The 24,218-nt window shown below is 49.2% G+C and overlaps 1 protein-coding gene across 4 annotated transcripts in view; it reads right to left on the bottom strand.

The window, feature by feature from the left end:
- FERMT2 (FERM domain containing kindlin 2) overlaps positions 1 to 22,889 on the bottom strand; it is a 52,223-nt gene extending 29,334 nt beyond the window's left edge. The window contains exons 1-2 of one of the 4 annotated variants that reach the window (XM_040600659.1): positions 22,571 to 22,889; positions 2,757 to 2,990 (exon numbers count right to left, since the gene is read on the bottom strand). In XM_040600659.1, the coding sequence (XP_040456593.1) occupies positions 2,757 to 2,990; positions 22,571 to 22,727 (391 nt within the window). In that variant the 5' untranslated portion in view covers positions 22,728 to 22,889. The remainder of the gene's footprint in view (positions 1 to 2,756; positions 2,991 to 22,570) is intronic. The other 3 variants (XM_040600660.1, XM_040600661.1, XM_040600663.1) reach the window with 3 other exon arrangements.
- Positions 22,890 to 24,218: the final 1,329 nt, after the last annotated feature.

The following is a 24,218-nucleotide window of genomic DNA, read 5'->3' as shown; positions in this document are numbered from 1 at the left end:
GACCCTAACTTTAGAACTCAGGGGATGTGCAGAGACCAAAACTATGCTGTTAGAGCAGCGACTACTTCTTTCCCCTTGTGCCTTGAAATATCTACTCAGTTTTTCTTGGGGAGACAATGAGCATGATTAATACACGTTACAAGTGCTCTCTGCACCAGCCTGTGCAGAGATGCTGCGGAGGGCAGGGGAATATAAATGGAGAAAAATGGGGCAGCCTAAACACTAATCTGGGGGGAGGGTGGGACCAGAAAAGAGAAACAGGTAGGTTGGGAAAGTGTTAGAGCACAGTCTGTACGACCCTGAGAAAGCGTTACGTTGGAAAAAAAAGGAAAATGCAAGCTCCCCAAGCCAGGATGACCCCACCATCCTACAGCTGCTCTCATTTTTGGCAAGCTGCCACAGGCACCGAGGTGCAGGCAGATATCTCCCATGCCTTCCAGGAATGAAATGTCCTGTGCAAATTCAGCATGACACCCTCGGGATGATTTTGCATGGTAGAAAGCAGCAGCCCCTCTTGCCCAGCAAGTGTGTGACCTCCCAGCCGAGATTAGCTCCTGCCTCCATCGTCTATGCTCAGCACCAGGACCCCACACTTGAGGACATGTCTGACCTATGGCACAGCACCAAGGTCACATGCAGAGAAAGAAAGGGCAGGCAGTGATGGGCATGTGCATGGAGTGGGTTGGTGTTTGCCCCGAGGAGCTTTTGGATCATACATACACATGAACTGAGAACTTCCTGGGGCAAGCACCAAACCACATATGTATCTCTTTCCACTGGGAAGCTCCTCCCTGAACCACAGAGGCATTTGGACACCTATATTTTTTATATATATATTTTTTTTTTTTAAAAAAAAAGCAGTATTTGAACACATATTTAAAGATATAGAAAATATACATCTGTATATTATATCTAATATATATGGTATGTTAGATATTACATCTTTCACATGTACCTAAAAATTAAAAATAAAAATATAGGTGTCCAAATACCTCTGCGGTCCAGGAAAGAGCATCCCAGCCCCTCCAGCTCCAGCACTGCCGCCTCCCCGCATCCTGATCCCCCCTCCCCTCAAGCCAATAAAAAGCTGATGTGGCTGCCTTCCCCATAGCTCTGCTGAACATCTGGCTCCCAGTAAACATAAAGACAAGGGCTAAGCAAGATTTAATCGCTGTATTCGGCCACATACTTTCCATCTGTCCTCAAACAGCTTGGGCTGGTAAGAGTCACTAACAGGAGAGTGAAGTTTCCAGCAAAAATCCTGCTTTCCCCAAAGCTGGGAACATTTATTTCAGTATGGATGCCATGGAAGGGAAGTCAGAACGATCTCCAACAGATGTGTCCTGCCTGCCTGCTGCAGGGAGCCCCTACCACAGCTGGGCTGCAGCTATCCGAGCGGCTTTTTCCCCCTCCACATCTTTAAATATTAGCATTATTCTGCTGGTTTGTTCATAAATACACTGAGGGACCTGGAATTGAATAAATAGCTGCTTCAGACCCATGTAAGGTTCTGATTGCTCAGTGGTCTCAGCGAAAGATCTCTTGTTATGTGATTAACTGTATCAGAATTTCCTGACATGACTCACTGCTAGAAAGATTCATCAGCAACCAAGCAGATGCTTGTGACCTCTCTTGTCTAGCATGACAGTAAAAATGGCAGTGGGAGACTGGGGGGAGGGAAGCAAAATCGACTCAGAAATAACGCTGGCTAAGCCTTTTCTATTTTAAGGAGAAATTGCCCAATATTTATATTTTTAAAAAGACCCAGGAAAGAAATAGCAAAGATTCATAATCAGCTATATATACCGACCTAACCACAGATGCACTGGTGGCCACACCGTAACACCGCACGTACAGCTGAGCTCTTCCTGCCTCACGAAACAACTGGGTCAGCCAAGAGTAACCCTAGCTGCTGCTTTTTGAGAGCAGAAATAGATTTACTATGTCTGAGGTCAGGTTGCAGGCTCCTTTCGGAGGTGAGCAACCAGGAAGGATATCAGTATGGAGCCCGTGCTGAGCACTTATCCGAGTTCCTTGGAGCAGAGTTATCTCCTGGGTGGCTTTTTTTTCGGGAGTGGAGAAAGAAGCACTGGGTTTTGGAATGAGAAATTTGTGAAGAGAGTAAAAAGTGATGCACAAAAGCAGCAGCCTGACAAAAGCCCTGTGTATCTGGTAGAAAATGATCCACCCTTTCTTCTGGGGCTTCTTCTCAATGTGGGAAAGGAGCATGGAGTTGAGGAGGAGAGAGGGAGACTCGGTTCCTTCCCTCCACCAGACAGTTTTACAGTGAAGCATCATCACTTAATCTCTAATATGATTTTCCACTGGAAAGAACCCACGGAGCTGGCAGGTTTCCTACTTCAGAGTTTGTTTTTCATCTAGCACATAAATTTGCTGAAAAAAATTACGACCCAACACCAGCAGCTTTAACATAAAGCAGGGCTGCTACTGCCTTGCCTAAGACAAAACCGAGAACAGTCTTGCTGCAGAACAGAATTCAGCACAGAATATGTATTTCTTCTTATGTTTCCGGTACAATTGGTCTCATTATTTATCTGCACATAAAAGGTTAGATTCACAAGGGAAAGAGAGCGGACATCCAGGCTGCTTGGTGCCCAAGTGACTGTTGGCTGTCTGAAGCTGGAAAATACGCGCGATTTAGTAAGTTTATGAGACAGCACGTGCACTGAAGCAGAGGCAGGAGCCAAAGCAAACGACAACCTCCCCACCGGTGGCTTTCGGTACTTGCTACTTACTGAACGTTTTGCAGATGTCAGAAACTGCCTTGAAGACCCTGTCTGAGAAGTTGACTTTCACCTTGACGTACTTCATGTTGGGCAGCTGCAGGCGAAGCAGCTTGTGCTGAGGTGTGAACTGGAGCTTGGCATCAGCCTGTATCCCGTATTTGTCCAACGTCCAGTGTGTTTTAAGGAGCCAAGTTTTCTTCTTTTCCCACCACAGCGCGTGATCCGACCAGTCTTTCTTAACATCTAGAACAAAGAAACCATTTTACCAGTTAAAACTAGGACCAGAATTAGCCTTCAAAAGACAAAAGCTGAAGTTGAAATGCATTTAAGTGAAGAGCAACTATCAATCCAAAACCACTGACGGCCCTCTTCAGATACAAATAACTGCTTGTATTCAGTAGCATCCAGAAGCCACCTCGGAAAGTACGGAAGAACCCAAGAGGAGTAAGAATGAGACACAACGTGTACATGGATCGCTCAGCCCGACGGTGATGAAGCTGGAGTGTGAAACCAAGGGGGTCATGAATGACCTGACACCTTCCCCAGGAGGGATTTTGCACAGATTTTCAGGTTAACCTCAATTCTTGGGTTTCCCCTTCCCCACCATATCAGACACCTGCACTACACGAAGACAAGTGCAGCCACCTCAGCACACACAGAAAGCAGAACTAGAATGAGGTTTGCAAGAAGAATTAAATAGAAACACTGTGTCTCCTCCAGGTCTTTTCAGTATCTAGAAAAAACCCCAGGAAGATTCCCAAATCAAATGGAAAGTTACTTCCCAAAGGAAAACCAGTGCAAAACCCAACAGCCACGTCTCCTTCCAGCAGGGGTGTAACCATCGGGGCTTTGAAGGTCATGTCCAAAATGGGAAGCATTTGGGGAACCAAAGCATGGTCGTAACTCCAAAAGACAGCTACCGCGCAGTATTTTCCCTAATACCTGGAATATTTTTTGCTAATACTTGCCCTGCTCTCCCCACAGCCCCCTAGCATTCCCACAGAGCATCTTCCACTCTGACAACCACTGGCCAGTGTTAACCGTGCAATGTTCCCCCACCACACAGGAGGAAGGGAATGGTTCAGGTGTTGCAGCTACATTTTGCAAAGCTCTGTTTAGCCTCTGTCTCCAAAAATACAGACTGGAGGGTGTGTGTGTGGGGGGTGTGTCAGCACCGATGCCGACAGCCAAAGCTCTCATTTCAAATGAAAATCCCAAGTTTCCGCAGATTGTCATCTGGGCAAGCACACAAGGACCTCAAGAGGCTGCAGGACAAGCTGCAGGGACATTTCTATACTTGATACTGCAAGTGATAGAGTTACCATTAAGTTTTGAGCTTATGGACTTTGTATGAAGATTATTTTAATTTTCATAATAAAAAAGAAGCTTGAAAGCAAACCAGTGATACAATAATTCAGTTTTCAGCTCCAGATCCTCTTGTGATCCTCTATTCCTACCATAAAACATCAGTTTCACCCAAATTAAAACTGCCACCTGATGTTTATCACAACGCCTCCTTTCTCCACCCCTCGGCAGCGATGCTCGTGCATCCCAGGGCACCAGCCAGAAAGCCAAGGGCAAACACAGCCGAGTCCAGGGGGCACAGCCCCAGGAGACCCACCATCAAACAGGCTGAAGGTATTGAGGAATGTACTCCAGAACCAACATCATGATTATCCCCATGAGCCACGTCTGAACTTAATCAAGATGAGAAAGATGAGAACAGTGTGACAAATGAACTTTTTTCTGTCCCTATCTGAAAATGGGATCTCAAGCTCCGGGTTACTGAGAAAACCCAGCAGAAGCTTTTTTTTTTTCTTTGAACTCCTGGTCTAATGGCATAATCACGCAGCCAGAAAGTGGAAACGTTCAGCTAGACTTTTCAACAGCTTTGTACAATCAAATTAAACAAAACCAAATATAGAAAAGCATGCAAACTTGCACAAGCCTTGGCTACTCTCAAAAAAATCTGAGAAATCATTACAATGGACTCTGGTAATGAAGTCCAACTTCTGCCCTACTGAAAGCTGAACAAATTGGCACCGAAAGTCTTGGGAGGAAGAAAAAGGCATTTTGAATCACTAACATTTTTGCCTAACAGAAGGGGATTTGGGTTTACGCTGCAGATTAACCTTTCAGGCCATGGCACAAATATGCACAGCATCGTCTTCTGGCCAGAGAGCAATTAACACTTTGAATTAACAGTGAGATGTTGGCTATAGCCAGAAAGGTAAAGGTCTGTGGCGTGGCTGCCCCACAGGGTAGTTACATATAAAAGAACTTGGCAAATGTTTAGCAGCTGATTTGTGGGGTTGAGTTTAACATGTTGACAAGAAACCTTCAGTGCTTTGCAAGGCAGTGGGTGCAACCCAGGGCTCAGAGCAATTCTTGCATGCCAGGGAATGCCAATTGCCTGGTTAAATCTGATCAAAGGTTTATAAATCTTCACCAGGGTCCCAATTCACAAGTTACTGATTTGTCGGGGTTATAGCTTTACGACAAGGCTTATTATTTCAGCTCAGTCTTTTCCGATTTACTACTGTCAGTCACAGGACTGGCTGTTTCTTATTTATCAGACCCCAGTTAAGTCACCGAGCACTGCAAGCTCATTTTAGAGATCCCAGACCTCAAATTCAAAAGGTTACTACAGGTCCAAAGCCATGCTGCAAATCTCAGTGGAGGTGTCTGCAGATCAAGAAGCTTCTCTGAGCTGTGAAATGCAACTTGCACATCCCTGAGCTGCTCTTCCCAGCCATGAAGTGCACCAGCCTTACAGCGATGCTGTTAGGCAAAGCAGAAATGGTCAAAGCCAGCAAGCATTCATCAGCATCTCAATCAAAGTAAACAGCAAAAGAAACACGCTTGTTCAGTGGGATGGGAACATCCACCCATATTAGTCTAAATCAGGCTGATTCCTGCCTATGGCACAGCACAGGAAGAGGAACACCAGGATTTAGGTGTCCTTAGTACAATAAAAAAGCATCTTCCCACCATGGTCATCTCGAGCAAAGGAAAGCACAGAGGGATCCCTGGAAACGAGCTGCACACACCTGCTAGGGTCACAGCAAAGCATTGCCACAGATGTTCTGCTTCCAAGCAAAGAACCTGCCAGGTGACGCTGAGGAGACGTGGAGGATGGAGCTGTCAGCATCAGCTGGAGCACGGGCTGGGGACAGGGAGCTCCAGGAGCCCAACCCCAACAGCAGCACCCACGGGAAAGGGAAGCACAGGGCTTCCTTCCCGGCATCAAAAATAAACCTCGCTCCCCGCTTCCTCCACCCCCACACACAGCCTGACCTGAAACCTCAGCTGCTGGGAGCCCAGGAGGGCTGGGGAACCCAGATGTGATTTTTATTTTTTTTTCTGAGGAAGAACCTGGTTTTGCATTTGCCTCCCAAAACCTCACCAAGAGGCAGACAGGCAGACGGGTGATGCCGAGGACATTTTGTACAGCAAAACCCACGAAGCAAGCTCGCTGTTCACCTTGAAAAGCTGTTCAGACTGTCCTGCAAATGCAAGAGGCATCTTAAATCATCCAGACAGCTGCAGAGACCTCTGCGAGGACAGAACATTGAGAGAAGAGGTGAAGGGCTGCTCAATAAAGTGTTTTAAACTTCAAACATCCTTAGCTTTGAATTCATGCCAGTGCCTCGCCACAGTCACATCACACCAGCTTGTCCAGCGTTAATTACAGTTGCAGATTTTCATTCCCACAGCTACCACTGAACTCACATCTAGAATTAAAGTAGCAGAAAGTAAGCCTTAACTGAGATGCACACAAAGTGTATTTTGATTCTGGGCCTGCTCTTGCACAGATACACACACACACACTTACCACTTCAGCAAGAAAGCTGAATTTCCTTGAGGCAGCCGCACCCGCTCTGCCTGATGGCCCATTTATCCCAGAGGCCAGCTGCTCCAAACACTTTCCCTTTGCCGATCTGTGGCTTTCTAAAGTCCCTTTTCTGCTCCTTTTCTGCAGCAGCTATTGAATCTCCTTTCTTCAGCAGCATTACTGTCACTTGGCAGGCTCTCTGGGCAAGCTTACGACTCACTAGCAGTAGGATACAAGCCTCCAGCGTTACATAAACACTGTATTTGCCTTGTTATTTCGGGATATCCCCTATTGCAGACGGGCTCTCCTTCCATGCACCGCTCAGGACAATAGAGCCCTGATACGACCAAACAAACCTCTTTTCTTCCTCCCCACCCCAGAACACGGTTAAACTCCACTAGGCTGATATTTGGAGAGCTGGAAACTCCAGCATTGGCGGTCCCTACCTCTGGGCAAGGCTACCCCGGGGTAGCACCAGTTGCCCTTTCACACACACATCCCTGATTAAATCCACGGGACAGCAAAGAGCCCACGAATACCTCCACCACCCTAACACTGAAGGCAGATTATAAAAAGCTCCTGCATAAGCTTCAGTAGGTACATAGGGAACTTCTGCAAGCCTGTCTGGTTTACAATGTGCATTTTTGTTTGAGTTTTAGAAACAAAGATCTGCAGCTGAAGCTGGCTTCCCTACAATTCTCTTCACTTTAGGAGGGGCAGCGGATGCAGCCACAGCAGAGGTTTCAGTTCATTTCTTAATTATAAGTGATGGCTTTTAGAGCAATGGATTCAAATCTTCAGCCTTCCCACGGGAGCAATCCGAAAGGACCATCTTCCTCCGGTACAAAACATGCAGAACCAAAGCCCATCCATCCCACTGGTTGTTTTTCCATAGGAGCAGAATTACACAGCAGCCCTCCCCAGTCCTGGCTCTTCCCCAGCAGTGACTGTGCACCAGGGGTGGCTTTAACGATGGCTAGTCCTGCTCTCGTCTAGTCACACTTGAGAAGTCAGGATCGAAAAATGCCTTTTTGACAGCCACACAATACCTCAAACTGCTCCACACATACATATATGTAAAAAATACATTATGGATATAAATATACATATATACACACTTACATAACATATATACACATATAAAATATACACATACATAATTATATACACACATAAAATATATGCATATAAAAATATGTCCTTGCACTGTATCTTACATATACAGCATTTATGTATATATGTCATACACACACACACATATACACACATAAATGCTGTATATGTAAGATACAGTGCAAGGACCGAAAGCAACTCACAAGCCAAGCCTTTCCTCTTGCAAAAAGTGATTTTTGTACTTGGCAACCTACCAACACAAAACACCTCAATGTTCCAGCTTTTTAGTGAGTTTGGTGCAGACGGGCTGAAATCGCTCGAGAGTTTTTATAAGGATGGAAGAAAAAAAAAGATGGAAGAAAAAAAAAAAGGGGGGGTTGCATTTTTTTAAATGAATATGCAACACACGTTTTATTGAAAAAAATAGATGTGGACAGCTTGTTTAAAACCCCGACTGCAGGCAGCAGACAGCTTGAGAGGCAGCTGGGTGTTTAAAGTACCTTTAAGCTCAAATACCTGCTGATAACGCATTAATCCAGCACTCGCAAGCCCCAAGGAGCGGCCAGGGGCTCTCCAAACCAGAGGCTGGGTGTTGGCTGGTTACACACCCCTCTTGGGAATCGGGAATCAGTGGGGAAGAAAAACTCCTTCAAAGGAAAAGAGACCTCCAGCAATAAATAGTTGGGGAGTGCCTTGCGTGCCCTGGGCAAGCTCGAAGGGAGGGGATGCACCCTCTGCTCCACCCTCCTGTCTCCTCAGGATGCACTGCACAGCCACCGTTCATTGAAAGTAAGGCAGAAATATTTAAAAACTTGAAAAGGAAAGCAATTTAAGACTAAAAGTAAAAAAAGAGGGGAAAAAACCCCCAAAACAAAACCCCACAAAAAATAATTGCGCATAACCATGTGGTTGCTTTGGCATTTTTTCCTTCTCCACGTATTATCAAGTGGCATGTGTCAATAAGGTCTGAAGGCATTATCTTCACATCACTAAAAAAAATCAGAGAATATTGCAAATGTTCCTGAAACGTTCAGAAGTACCCAAAAATGGCTAATCCAGTGCATGGAGCAGGACAGAGGCACTAGGGTAGGGCAAGAATAAAGAAGCATTTTACAGCCAGAAGCGCTGCTTAAGGTCCTGCTCCAGCCAGCAGCCGCTTTTATGGTCATTAATATTATTTACTTTTCAGAAACTACTGATACAACCATTAAATACTGCTGTGTTTCCTTCCCCCACCTACAAATGCTGGTGCAGGGATCAGCTTCTGCATCTCAGTGGAAGGGATCCAGACGCACATGGTTTCCTGGGGACGGCTGCAGGATCACCGCTTGCTTTTGGAACACCCTCCCAGCCACTGCTGGGACTGGGATTTGATGGGAGAGATGTGCCCAAGCTGCCCTGCGACCCTACAATGCAGCGAGTGGACCAGCTTATTTTGAGCTAACACCGTTGTGGTCAAAAATAAGGCAAAAAAACCAAACCCAAATTTTAAAATATATATATTTATGTATACACATAGCTGTGTGTTTGTATATTTATATTTTATGTGTGTATACACACACGTATCTATACAGCTGAACACAGTGTTCTCTACGTGGAGGGATGGGACATAGCCTCCTCACACTGACCTCTTTAAACCCAGATTCCTTTAAACATGCCAAGGCCACTCCTTCCAGGACAATTATGGAAAAAAAAAAAAAAAAAACAAACCCAACATTAAGAACTGAGCTGTTTTCATTTATCTTGAGCTCAACAGAAATGCTGATGTGTTCTGCTGGGTGACACAGCTGCTGTCGTGGGGCAGAATCTATTTTTTAGTGCAGGTTTAAGTCTTTTGGGGTATGGTGTGTACTAGAATAGCCTTCCCTCCACCCCCCAACAGGGATTTAATTACAGAGCAAAGTTCAAAATGGAACAAAAATCCTTCCAGCCTCTGGTTATGATGCTTGAAAAAGTATACTTTGAAACACAGAGATACAGATCCTATAAAATTATTATCAGACTGTTGTAATAAAGCTGTAGCTTCGACAATCTGATGCTCTTGGTACTAATGATACCTAACAGGGGGTTTTAATCGCATGCCCCACACATATTTGACACATGCTATGAAAAATATGGTATACAGCAGCCAATCTGCAGCAACCACCTGCAGAAGGGCTTTTATCCATGGGTAAATATAAAGTGGTACCTCAAATTCTCCTCTATTTACATCTGTCAATGGCAACTATCACCATTATTTTATCCCACTTTGTTTTCAGGAGAAAAAATGTTCAGGAAAACATTTGCACACCCCCACAGAGGTGTCCAAAACAGGGTGGACCTGTGCTGGAATTTAAATTTAAGAAGAACATTTCTTGCATGAAAAGGTTTGACTTATTAATAAAATAATTAAAAAAAAGGGACAAAAGCAGCCTTGTTCCCAATGCTGTGATTCCTGCGAGCGTGACCCAGCGCAGGAGGCCTCCCTCTCGTCCTGGTGTGCCAAGGGACACGCTCATGGTTCACCGCCACAAAATCCTGACGTCAAAGCACGCCATGTAGTTGCAGAGAGTCATTCAAGAGCAATGAAAAAAGGAAAAGAGGTAGGAAAAAAAAGCAAAGCAGCCTATGGAGGACACTGAGAACATCAGGACGCAACGCTGAATGCAGATGTTCAATGTGTCCTAGCTCTGAAAAATTATGGAGTGTCTTCTGTTAATGAGGGAACATGCTACTGCACTGCTGGAAAATGAAGCGTCCTTTTATTTGATTTATAAGTGAGGTTTACAAGGGTAAGCCCATGTCTCGACGGGGCAGGGATGGTAACTGAAGCACCGAAACAGTGACAAAAAAATGCAGCGGCCAATCTTTTTGTTGCTCAAAACCCTCACCCTGCCCTGAAGAGCTCACCCCCTACACAGGCCAGCAACAAGGCACTGAAATTTTACAACTGGTTTGTTTTATAACCCGTGTGCAGAGCAGGGACATTTTATGAGCCCACAGCATCAATGAGCATCAAAAGCATGAGGCTGGTCCTTCAAACCCAAATGCCCTCCCGAAATACTGCTCCTGACATCACCGGGCTTTGCTTCTCCGCACTTGAGCTGATCCACCCGCGGGATACTGAGCCTTCAAGCACCTCTGTCAGAGCCAGGTCCGCACGCAGGCTTCAGGGAGAAGAGCAAATCGCGACAAGCCTGAAAGTTACTTTTTTTGTAAAGTCAACTCTAGGAAGGAAGCTCTTTTCAGTGTTAATAGGATCACTCAACTAGCACTTGGAAATTTAATTCATTAAGATGCCAGAGCAGTATCTACTACTTGCACTACTAGTACTGAAACATAAATGCCTCCTCCTCCCCAGGCTGAAATTATTTATCTCGTGCTGGCCACACAAGCAAGCTCCTTTGCCCTGAACGGATGCCACTCGCCTGCAGAAAGAACAGCAAAACCTCCTTTAAATTTGCTTTACGGCTCTGATGCTATCCCACAAATACAAAAGGCACTGGCAATCTGTACCACAAGCTGTGAACTGAGCATATGGTGTTTGCCCTGGTGGTACTTAGCATACTTTTATTATAGTTTTATGCATAAATTTCTTATATATAGATATATAATTAAAAAAAATAAGATAAACCCTATTCTACTTTTTAGCATCTACTGCAGCAGGGGGTCTCTGGGTTTCTCTGAGCTGCTCACCTGTGAGCACAGCCATACCCAACCCCGTTTAAATCCCTGAGCAGGGATAGTTGTTTTGCAGCGATGCTGAACCCAGCTGAAACATCAGAAAACCCTCCAGAGGAGCTGAAAGCTGGGGCCACCTCAGCTCCCCAACAGGGCCACGCTAACAAGCATCAGTTGGCTTAGGAAGGTCTTTGCAAGGACTGTGCAGACTTGATGTAAATCCTTGCACCAGCACCTCAGAGCTATTTGGCTTGCTCATTTTCCTATAGGAAGGAATAAAGGAGAGCAAGGTGGATTATCGGGCTTTTTTAATTCTCTTTTTTTTAAAACAGGATCTTTACAGCCCGATTCTGCTGAGTGTTTCCCCCTCACTTATCAAGCACCCCTCCAGAGGAGGCTTTCACTGGCTGCTCCCTGCCTCCCATAGAATCACAAGAAATCAGAGAAAACTCAATTAAGGATTGTGGTTTCCATGATTCATCCAGCACAAAATAGGAAGCATCAGACAGAAACACAGCAGCAGAGGAAGGAAGGAAGGAAAACCACTTCTCCAGGGAGCACTCAACTGCCTTGACTACCAGCCTGGGTGCTCCGTCACCCTCCCGCCATGTATCACACTTCCCTCACCAAAAAGGAAAAGTGCCCCAGGGTGACGGTACCAGCAGCCTGCAATCCTGACTCATCCCCACTGAACTTGCAACACAGAGGGGAGCTGGTCCAAAAAGATGGGGATGCCAAAAAGACATCATACCAAATAACGGAGCCAGAGGACATTGATGCATAAGGCAGATAAAGGAGGACTGGCAACTTGAATTCCCAACCTCTCATCTGAACCTTCAGTCTCACCAGGCAATTCCACAAGGGAGCCTAATGATCATCACTCTGATAAAAGCTCAGCCCCCTGGAAAGGTCTGCCAGGGTCAAGATACCATGGGCAGCTGCACCCCACACCAAACCTGTGAGTCAGTGCTGGTGCCTCTCCTGCAGACCCGGTGGGATCCACCAAACCGTCCCGGTTTCGCCCAAATTGCATCCCCACAGGCAGAGAATAAGCGAAAAGCGTCTCACCCCTCTGTGGCAGCAACAGCAGCCAAAAGCACTTCATATGCCACCAGCCTTCCCTTGCATGCATTTTGGGGTGAGCTCCTGGGACAAAGCATGATTTGGGGGAAGCTGCCATAGGTCCTCTGCAGAGCCATGGGGAGATGCCATGGGACAAACCCCACCATTTTTCTTAATCACTTGATGCACGCAACACGCTTTTGAAGGGCTTTCACACCTCTTAACCTGAGTTTGGGTTCACCTCACCCATCACACACCAAGCTCAGGCACAAAAGCCACCAGGCAGGACATGAAGGATGGCGGCAAGGACAATTTCTGCTGCAGACAGCTCTCAAGCCAGACATCATGTCAAGCAAAGCTCTGTGTATTATCAGCGAGGAAGGGAAGCTCAGCAAGACAGCAATACAGCTCTTTCCAGGCAATTTCATAAAACACTGACTTTCTAATTGAATTTGGAGTTTTGGCAATTAACCCTTCCAAAAGTACATATGCCTGCAGGGAGGAGGAGAAAAAAATAAAAAAGAAAACAACCACCAAACAAACATGTATAATCAGCTGTTAAGAGATTTTAAATGTTTAATTGGCAAGAAGAGGTTTTGGTTGCTGTCTAATTGTTCTGCAAGCTAAAAACCAGCTGAGATTATGAAGAGGAAGGTTTATGCAACTGCTGGTGTGCTTGTTTGCCTGCGCGCATCCCCTCCCAACGCTGTTCTCAACCTGTTGTCCACATTCAGCCACGTTTTACCAAAAACTGGAGGTCTCCAAGATCACACTTGCTCTGCAAGAGAGGGATGAATGCTGGCACACAGACATGCCATGCACACAGCTCCAGATTAAGGTTCATGTTTCAATGGCCACTGAGTGTGAGCTGCACCCAGGGCTGCTGCAACCTCACTGGAAAATGGCTGAGCCCAAGAAAAGCAGAGAAGCACAGCTCTCAAAAAAAAAAAAAAAAAAAATAGAAAAAAGCTTTCCTCTAGTTTGCTGGGCACTTTTCTTCCCCTGCCCCATCAGTTCTACCTAGTGGAAGCTCCGGCCTGGACAACGACAGCAACGTGCAAAAAGCAAACCTGGGCAAGACAACTAAGTTACTTGCCGAATGGAGAAATAATGGCTTTGAGCAGAGTTGTAGTACTTGGGGTTCTCAGTATTTTTCCGAATTGTAACATCTGAAAACCCATAAAAGCCACTGAGAACACTCAACTGAATCCCACTACCTAAGAAACTTTGCTCAGTTTTGTTTCTCTGCCCATTTTTAAGCTAATGGTTAATCCACATTTCAGAATGAGAACAAAGAAATGCATCTCCTTTAAGATGTTTCAACACTACAAGACTTTTCCCCCCCCAAGCACACCCAGGGCTGGATGCTAGGCTGTGTGTCTGTGCCAAGAGCTCCTCAAGCACTGTATATCATCTTCCTTCTCCTTGTCTGTAAGAAAAACCACCACACACACAAAAAAAAAATTTAAAAAAATCCCCCGAACACCCAAAGCAGGACCTTGCAGTGGTGATATCACCAGTGATGTTGAAATGACTGAAGTTTGCAGTGCAAATAATCTCTCTTCTCTTTCCCAACTCAGTAAACACTCCCAACATCCATAATTTCATGCAGTTATCCACAATCCTGCCATAATCAGAGACCAAGGGTTAAAATCTAGGCTCCTGGTTTGCTCTTTACAATGTCCCATAGCTGGGTTGCAAGAAATTGCTCATAAACCCACAGCAGTCTGCAAGCTGCCGATTGACAAGTACTAAATGCCATTTTTCTAAACTAAAAAAAAAATCAGAGGTGGGGCATGATTTTACTCTGGTAGCCAGAGGAGGAATGTGCCTGCTACAAATGCAACCGTCACACACATAACAGCACAGAAAGAGGGTTCAGAAATCCCTGCCAGGAAACACTGGGAAGTGTCTGGCTTCTATATAGCTGTATTAAACTGTTCCTCTTAGTGGGTGAGGGAAAGGCTGTGGATGTTGTCTACCTGAACTTCAGTAAAGGCTTTGAAGCTGTTTCCCACAGCATTCTCCTGGAGAAACTGGCTGCTCGTGGCTTGGATGGATGCACTCTCCGCTGGTAAAGCGAAGTTAAAAACCTGGCTGATGGCCGAGCCCAGAGAGTTGTGGTGAATGGAGTTAAATTCAGTTGGCGGCTGGTCCCAAGTGGTGTCCCCCAGGGCTCAGTGCTGGGACCAGTCCTGTTGAATGACTTTATCAGTGATCTGGATGAGGGGATCTAATGCACCCTCAGTAAGTTTGCAGAGGACACCAAGTTGCCAGGAGTGTTAGAGGACCCCAGCCTGGTGGGGCTGGAAGGGACCTCTGGAGCTCACCCAGCCCAACCCCCTGCTCAAGCAGGGTCTCCTAGAGCGGGCTGCACAGCCCAGGCGGGTTTGGATGTCTCCAGAGAAGGAGACCCCACCGCCTCTCTGGGCGGCCCGGCCCAGCGCTCCGGCACCCTCACGGTAAAGACGTTTTTCCTCACATTCAGGTGGAACTCCCCGTGTTGCAGCGTGTGCCCGTTGCCCCCTTGTCCTGGTGCTGGGCACCGCTGGAAAGAGCCTGGCCCCGTCCTCTTGGCGCTAACCTCTAAGATATTTGTAGGCATTGACGAGATCCCCTCTTAGTCTTCTCCTCTCCAGGCTCAACAGCCCCAGCTCTCGCCTGTCCTCACCAGGGAGATGCTCCCGTCCCCCCATCATCTTTGTAGCCTCCACTGGCCCCTCTCCAGCAGTTCCCCCTCTCTCTGGAACTGGGGAGCTCACACTGGACACAGCACTCCAGGTGCGGCCTCACCAGGGCAGAGCAGGGCTGTTCCCCCCCGGCACAGGACCTGACACCTGCCCTTACTGAACCTGCCCAGGCCTCGCTGAATGGCAGCGCAGCCTCTGCCTGGCTGGTACCACCCGCAGCTGACCTGCCGGAGGGGTCGGGGCAGGCTGGATCCGTGGGCTGAGGCTCAACCCGCCCCGTGCCCGTGGGTCACACCAGCCCCGCAGCGCTGGGGGCAGGGGGCTGGGGGAGGCCTGGGGGGGCTGGGACGGCCGGCTGGGCAGGAGCCAGCACCGTGCCCGGGTGGCCAAGGAGGCCAACGGCGTCCTGGCTTGTGTCACAAACTGTGTGGCCAGCAGGGCCGGGGCAGTGACCGTCCCCCTGCCCTGGGCACTGGGGGGGCTGCACCTCGAGCCCTGGGCTCAGCGTTGGGCCCCTCAGCACCAGACAGACCCCGAGGGGCTGGAGCGTGTCCAGAGCCGGGCAGGGGCTGGGGCACAAGGCTGATGGGGGGCGGCTGAGGGAGCTGGGGGGGTCAGCCTGGAGGGAAGGGGCTCAGGGGGGACCTTATTGCTCCCTACAGCTGCCTGAAAGGAGGGCGTAGCGAGGTGCGGTTGGTCTCTGCTCCCAGGTCACTAGTGGCAGGACAGGAGGAAACGGCCTCAAGTTGCGCTAGGGCAGGTTTAGATTGGATATTGGGAAAAATTTCTTCACTGAAAGGGTGGCCAAGCACTGGCACAGGCTGCCCAGGGAGGCGGTGGAGGTGCCATCTTAGAGCTGTTTCAAAGACGTGTAGATAGGGCACCTGGGGACAGGGTTTAATGGTGGGCTTGGTCATGGTAGGTTAATGGTTGGACCTGATGATCATAAGGGCCTTTTCCAACCTAAACTATTCTATGATTTTATTTTGATTGCAATTTGTTTGGGCCTTTATATGGTTAAGGGATACTCAGCCAGATACCTGGGCAAAATGCAAGCCCTGATGGTGAAGGGTGGGGAAAAGGAAAGGATGGCTACAGGGAAAAAAGACAGACAGAAAGACAGACAGAAAGACAGACAGAAAGACAGACAGAAAGACAGACAGAAAGACAGACAGAAAGACAGACAGAAAGACAGACAGAAAGACAGACAGAAAGACAGACAGAAAGACAGACAGAAAGACAGACAGAAAGACAGACAGAAAGACAGACAGAAAGACAGACAGAAAGACAGACAGAAAGACAGACAGAAAGACAGACAGAAAGACAGACAGAAAGACAGACAGAAAGACAAAAGGGAAGTGTGTGAACATGGTGATTTCTCAATTTAGCTCCCCCGGACTGACATGAGCACAGCTCCCCACACCGGCTTCCCCGCGCGCCTTATGTCAAATCGAAACCTGAGGGAGCTGGAAGAGGAAACTACTGATTTGGGCTGGGTGGGAGCAGCAAACCCAACAATTTCCTGTCTGTGGTATGACAAACCCAGTCTCTGGTATTCGCGGGAACAGCACCGCTGCCTCCCACCCTACTCTCTTCCCCCTCCGACCGGGACCTGTGTCATCAGCTGGACTCTTTTGAGCCAAAGCAGATGGTTTGTAGTGAAAGAATAAAAAAAAAAATATTTTTTTTTCCAAAGAGTCATCACCACTGTGGGTAAAAGTACTAATTGCTGTGATCGAAGCTTGGAGCTGCCTGTGTATGGCTTTTACCTACCCCCGCCCCAAATTCCTCTGGTCATTGGCAGTTCAGCTGAATATTCCACTTAGGCTAACAAAGAGGACATTATCTGAGCCATGATCCTGCGATTTGGTGTGAGCCTACGTAGAAGCTTCCTGTTAGATGTGAAGAGCCAGCCCTGCACAGATCAATGTGCACAGCCAGAGAGTATCTGTATTAACAGCCACTTACATATTCTTACTTAAGTATTATTCAAAATGTGTTATTCGGAGGACAAAGACTCTGCACAGGTCACTAGCAAAGGTATTAATCAAGTGGCAATATGTAAATGCAGGGCATGTTAGCAGTTCCGTCGGTCTCCTTGAAGACGCTGCTGAAGCGGGAGCATCTCTGCTGGGAGCATCCCTGACCTGCAGTGCCTAGCAGCTGCCTGGGTACCACTTCCACCTCAAAACGGCCCAAAAACCTGCCAGTTTCTAGCGCAGGAGCACTCTGTGCTCAGCACCACGCCAGATCCTCTCCAGCCTCTGGGCTCACCATCTCACCTCCTGCCGGCTGTCTAAGTTTTGCTGTTTAAAAACCTGGGATGAGGTTTCCCAGGGAAAACTGGAGCAGGGTCAGTGCAGAGCATCAGAGGACTCTTGCCTGCCCAAACTGCAGCAGCCCAAGCTGCCCTCAGCAGCAACCACAGCCACCATTTATCACATTATTTGAGACAAGCACTCACCACCCCGCCTCAAAGGGAATACAAACAGCTTCTTGCAAGCATCCCAGCATACTCAATGGCACTCAGAGTCCTCTTGTGAACGCCATGTATTTGAAAAGCCATACTAAAGAGGGACCAAGCACTGATTTTGATGCAAAACATCCTTCTCATCTCAACTGACAACTGACAGCCAGGCGAGCATCTGCAGATCTTGCAAATGAAGATGCTCAGCTGTCATCCTGGCAGCATGGACCGGAGAAATGCCTCAACCATACTCCAGGCACCAAGCACTGATGCTCAAATAAGTATTTCTGGAAAGCGTGCCTACAATGAAACCCTTCCTTTATTTCTCTTTAGCCTCCAACCATTTCTCTTGCCTCCTCTAACAGCAAAGCACACATTGTCACCTAGTGAGGCCCTACGCAAGTCTCCTTGCAGAAGTCCAAAGCAAAAGCAGCAAGACAGCACTGCAGATTCATCCTGCCTTGTGTTTGCAATAGAACTGGGCTGCATTTCTCTTACATAGCCTTAAGCTGTTTCAAAGAGTTCATTCCAGTTTCAAGGCAAAGAATTTCCCCGGCTAGTCTTACGATGGCTTGGAGCATTTATAAGCACTGCAAAACCTCAAACACAAACCGGGGGAAATCAATGACGCTGCACTTCCTTGGTGTTTTATTCATAACCCTTTAAGGGGTCCATTAAGAAAAAGAGATTTTACAGGGAGAACACTAATATTTTCAATCGATCTTGCACTTAGTACAGCTGCAGTCATTGGCAAGAGAGCACAGGCAGAGTCCATTCGACGGTGAACAGAGCCCCTCAGGTGAATCCCAGGCACATTTGCAGGCTAAAACCAGCAAAAGAAAAGAGCTTGATGTGCTACAATATGCTATGTCACCTAAATCAAAACACTTTGCACGTGACAACTGCCCTGCCAGTCCTCAGGAGACATCCCGCCCTCTCCCAGATGATGGAAAGGAGATAGTGGAGGAGCTGCCAAGGGGAACAATGGCGTTCAAACCAGTTGCCCAAACTCTTATCCAAGATGTGATTCACAGAAGACCCCAAGGCCTCAGAAGATGTCATCAGTGCCTGGCATTATCAGCTGCTCTCTCTGAAGGCAGAGAGCTTGATTCGACATTTAGTCCCAGTGCAGCCTGTGTGCCCATCCTGGCTTGATAAAATGGGGACACCAGCGCACCACCAGGCAGCACCTGAGCCATCCTCCTGCCTTGGCTCGGCCATGCAGCAAGTGTTAACACCTTCTGATCCAGAAGGACTGCTGTAATTGCAAACCTAGCTGGGTTGGTTTCATTCACTTCCCAGTTTTCTTCAGGTACAAACCCCTAAAGATGCTCACTTCTCCACCCAGTGCTCCCAGCGAGCTGCCGTTGCTGGAACTGGCTGCCACGCATATGCTGCCTGTAGAAGACACCTAGGGAGAAATCTGCATTTCCACTGCAAAACTTCTATCCACAGACTTTTTGAGTCTGCTCAGTGCACATTTAGGTCAACTGTCTGAAGCCATTCCTCTGCCAACCAACATTTGTCCCCCCCTTCCCTGATTCTGTGAGCTATTATTTTATTCCGACTACCGTACAGAGCATTGCCCAAACACAATCCCGCATTTAATGTTTACCCTACAAAGCTCCGTTTCATTTGTGCATTTCAAAAAAGCAGGGTTTTTTCTTGCATGTGTTTAAAACAGCCTAAAGTTGACAACAACAATAACCTGCGTTCACTTCCTTCCTTCCTCTACTCCCAGTGATTTTAAGCCTCATTTTTTTGTTTGTAAGTCAATAGTGGCAAAATTCCTAAAAACCCCTGGGTAAGCACCAGGAGTTTCCAGTACAGACCCCAACCCACACAGACCAACTAAATGCTACTGCTCTTAAAACCTCAGCAGGATTTTTTGCCTGTTTTTCAGAGATTACTCTGCCAAGCACAGGGCACGTTTAATTAATCAAGTGGTTTAATCCAGCAGGGTGATAAATAACAGGGGAGTGATCAGGTCATTGCAATTCACTTGAGTAACCAGAATCCCTATCTACTGCTTGGGTTTCTTCCAATCCCTGCCTGCATTAGTGACAGATTTTAATTGCCAATTCCCAAATAGGCCAATTGCAGCGACTCTGCACAGGCAAGAACTGAATCGACAAGATTTACCGATATCCCTAATGGCAAGGCTGCAGGTAAGAGACTCTCTTGTGTTCTTGCTCTCAGCATGCCACCCCAGTCCTCTCCAAGGCAAAGGGCTATTTACTGCAATCATTTTCTCCTACGAGCATCAGAAAATACTACCGTTAATCTACACTTTCCCTTTTCCAAGCTCTCCTTGCTGCTGGCAGAAGGGAAGGCATTTCTTCCCCCTGCTTACTAATGGTTGGAGAACTTCTACCAACCAGCATCCTGCCAGCAGAGCAGGGCCAGTTTGCTGCAAATTCACAGCAATGCCTTAAATATCAGTGAAACTCTGGGCAGCCCACAGAAATCTGCTTTCCCAGCCCTCTGGCAGCACAAAGCCTATGGGAGGTTTGTCCCAAATGATGGAGCCAGCAACCCCCTGCCCAAGGCACAAACCCCTTTTCCTTCCTCCCCCTGCAATGTGCAAGTGGAGCAGTCCATAGGAGATCTCAGAGCTGCAAGGAAACTTGATTTTTAAGAAATTTCCTTAAAACTGTCAGCAAAAAATCTGCTTTGCAAATGAATAATTTCTGTAATGCTGGGAGTTGTTAAAAAACACCAGCAGGGACAGAGGAACGATGGGGAGGGACAGGTTAAAAACACAGAGAAATGGTTTCAACATGGAAAAATTGCAAAATTAATGTATTTGGAGACAAAGCAGCAGCAGAGGCTGGATGAAGGAGGGCATTGAGGAGGCACACAAGGGTAAGAAGCAAGCCCTGGCCCACCCTGCTCTGCTAAACCTGACCCCAATAGCCTGGCAGGAGCTCCAAGAAGAACCATAAAAATAATGAGAAGGCTGGAAGAGCTCACATGCAGGAAGATGAAAAGGAACTACATACGTATAGCTTGGCTCACTGACAAAGGCCAAGGGGAAAGGGAAGGCAATAGCCGGAGATATCTGCAGGTCTCAACCATCCCAGGGAGGGGGGCACAGGGGCTGAGCCCCCGGGGAAGCAGCATCCCACTCCCTCCGCTGGGGCCAGCACTGCAGCCACTGCATTCCTTCCCTCTAATACAATCCCTAATTTAACAAGTGGAGAGGATCTGGGCAAACGCATTTCGGGGGGGGGGGGAGTGTTGTGCATTACATCAAGCGCTAATTTAGGTCCTCGCTGGGCTCTGTCCCTGTGCATGCGCCCAGCTTTCTGCACACAAGCTGGCCCCAGCTCTGCTTCAGCATCTGCTGGCCCCAACACCCAGCTCAGCTCAGAACTGAGGGGAGCATCGCTTATTCATTTGTGATCAACAGGTTGGGGTTTTTATCATTTCTAGAAAGCTTTTTTTTTTTTTCCCCCTAGCCACTGACTCCTCAACTTCAGCTGATCTTTCTGCAGCTCCAGCATAAAAATTACAAAAAACCCCAAACCAAACACAAACCAAACAAGTTTTTGGAGAGTCAAGGCTATCTCCAGCACGAGACCCTTTGATGCGAGCACTTGCTTCCTTTCGAAACAAGCATATTTATATCCATCTCTTCCTTCCTGTAACTTCAGATAATTAATAAATCAAAACCTAAGTATGGTGGAAGATGGTATTTTCAAAGCCACACGAGGGCTTTGCACTCAACCGGGACTTGCAGGCACAGCTGACAGGTCCACTACTCCCACAGCCGCAGGCACGCGCGGGGCCCTTGCAATTAATATTTCATTTAAGCAGTTACAGTCATCAGCCCAGTCTATACCGTTGAGTAAACACACCCGAGCTGATATAAAAAGAGCTGATAAAAAAAAAACGGGGGGGGGGGGGGGTTGGCGGGGCTGAGCTCCCCAGGGCCAGCGGGTCAGCGGCTCACTTTTGGCAGGGAGCTCGTCCAAGCTGGCTCCTCCGCCACAAAGCCATCCCAGCGGCTTCGGCCGTGCGTTCCCACGCGTCCCAGACAAACGGGCTCTTTGTCCAGGTACGCACCCAAAGCCACCGGACACCACGGTGTTCCCAGCCCCAAACCCCCCATCCCGACCCACACCACCCCGTTAATCACCCCATGCTCGCGAAGGGCCCTTGGAGGTGCTTTCCTCATCCAAAGCAGCGCTGAACCAGCTTTAACTTCAGATTTCATTTTGTTTTCTGTAAACTGGAGAATACCCACAAAAACCTGCCCCGCTCCCCCTCCAGCACCCTGTAAATGAAAACGCTTCCCAGCTCTGTATCAAACCCTGCTCTGTATCAAACCCCGCTGGCAAAGTGGCCGACGGAGGGGGGGCTGAACCCCACCAGCAGGCAAAGGGTCCCAGCGTATGAAAGTTTGGCTGGTTTGGCCCGAGGCAGTTGGGAAACGCAGCCCAGGGCGCTGGCTGGGAGTGTGGGGGCTGTGGGGGTCCTGCCACCCATGGCACTGGGGGCTTCTGGGGGCAGCTGGGAGGGCGCACGGGGGACAGGGGCAGCTTAGGGCTGGGATGGGGTGCTATGGCAGGGGCTGCACCGGCATGGTGCTGGGACCTGGGGCAGGAAGGGTGCTAGGATGGGTGCTAAGGTGGGCAGGGTGCTGGGTGCTGGAGCACCGCACTGGGGCAGGGTGCTGGGTACCGGGGTGCTGGAGCGCTGGGGTGCTGGGTGCTGGGGAACAGCACTGGGGCAGGGTGCTGGGTGCTGGGGCACAGTGCTGGAGCAGGGTGCTGGGTGCCGGGGTGCTGGAGCAGGGTGCTGGGTGCTGGGGCAGGGTGCTGGGGAACAGCACTGGGGCAGGGTGCTGGGTGCTGGGGCACAGTGCTGGAGCAGGGTGCTGGGTGCCGGGGTGCTGGAGCAGGGTGCTGGGTGCTGGGGCAGGGTGCTGGGGAACAGCACTGGGGCAGGGTGCTGGGTGCTGGGCTGGATGGGGGGGTGCCAGGGGACTCACCCAGCTTCTCGACGAGGCGCAGCATGACGCCGCCGATGTGGATCTCCCCGGTGACCCGCAGGGTGACGTCGCGGCCCAGGTCGGTGACATGGACGCTCAGCTCCCACGTCCCGTCGGCGTAGCAGCCGTCCGGCATGCGGATCCCGTCCAGCGCCATGGCCCCGGCCTCCTGCGCCCCAGCCGCGCCTCAGCGCCCGCCCGCCGGCACGGCTCGGCTCGGCTGGGCACGGCGCGGCACAGCCCGCCTCCGCGCCCGGGGGGTGGGCTGGGGGCGCGGCGGGGCGGGCTCGGGGGGTGCAGCGCTGCCCGCCGCCCCCAGCCGCTGCCTGCGGGGCCGCCGCGGGAGAGAAGGGGCGGGCGGGGAGAGGAGGGAGGGGAGGGGGAGGAGGAGGGAGAGGGGGGAGGGGGGGGAGGAGGAGGAGGAGGAGGGGGATAATAATTAAAGGAAAAACGCGCCCCGCGCCGCCGGGCCCCTTGGCCTTTTATGGAAGCGAAGGACGGAGCAAGCGGGGGCCGCTCCAACATCCGGGACTCTCCGGGGGGCGGCCCGGCCCGGCCCGGCTCGGCTCGGTTCGCTGAGCCGGCCCGGGGAGCGGCCCCTGTGGCCGGTGGGAGCCCCGGGTCTCAAACACGCGTGAGTGCTTGGAGCGCCTTTCCGTGGCAGCCTTGCCCGCCCTGCTGCTGCCTTCAGGGTTTGGTTTCTTTTGTTGGGTTTGTTTTTTTTTTATATATATATATATATATATATATTTAACGCTGCCCATTTAAAAGCCCTAAATTCATAAACAAAATATTTCTCGTTCAGCAAAGCCCTTAGCTCAGTCATCGCAGCCCAGGGCCCATGCTGTGCCCGCGCTGAGGCTGGGCGATATGCTGGTTCCCTCCATCCTCATCATCAGCCAAGCTAGGAAATGGGAACTGTCTTTAAATAAGGGTCTGAACGGGCACAAATGGAGAAAGAAAAAAAAAAAGAAAAGAAAAATTCTCTGCTTCCTGTAGCTCCCCACCCAATGATACATACATCCCGCCAAGGCCGCCGGGCTTCCTGAAAAACCGTCACTCGGAAGGCGGTGCGTGGCGAGGGCCAGCGCGGTGGTCGGCAGTGGTGGGCGGGATGTCCCCAGCACCGAGCCAGGTGGTGGGATGTTTCATCCCGATGCCACCGTGCTGGGCAGTGGGACGCCAGGCGGTGGGACGCCGCATCCCGATGCCACCATGATGGGCAGTGGGATGCCAGGTGTTGGGATGCCGCATCCTGATGCTACCATGCCAGGCAGTGGGATGCCACATCCCGATGCCACCGTGCCTTCCCCGCCAGCCTCTGGGATGGCTCTGCCAGCCCAGGGCTTTCTCCACGAGCACCATTCCCACGTCCTGTGCTGCAAAGGGCAGTGGGAGCTTTGCCATCGGGGAGGCAACAAAAACTTCTTAATGGGGATGATAAAGGTTTTGCCACCTTTTTGCTTTTGCTGTTAAAATGGAGATATTTACAAAGGGCTCCTCCTCTGTTTTCCCGTATGCATTAATAAAAAACTTCCCGAGCTTGCTCTGGGCAGCATAAACCAGGTTTTACCCGCGAGCAGCGCGGGGGATTTGGGCTAACTTGGCCAATGCTGCCAGAGGGAAACGGGTAACATCGCCCTGACTG

This window comes from Falco naumanni, chromosome 7, assembly GCF_017639655.2.
Source record: "Falco naumanni isolate bFalNau1 chromosome 7, bFalNau1.pat, whole genome shotgun sequence".
In the NCBI taxonomy this organism is placed as follows: Eukaryota; Metazoa; Chordata; class Aves; order Falconiformes; family Falconidae; genus Falco; species Falco naumanni.
This window is presented reverse-complemented; position numbering and strand designations above follow the sequence as displayed.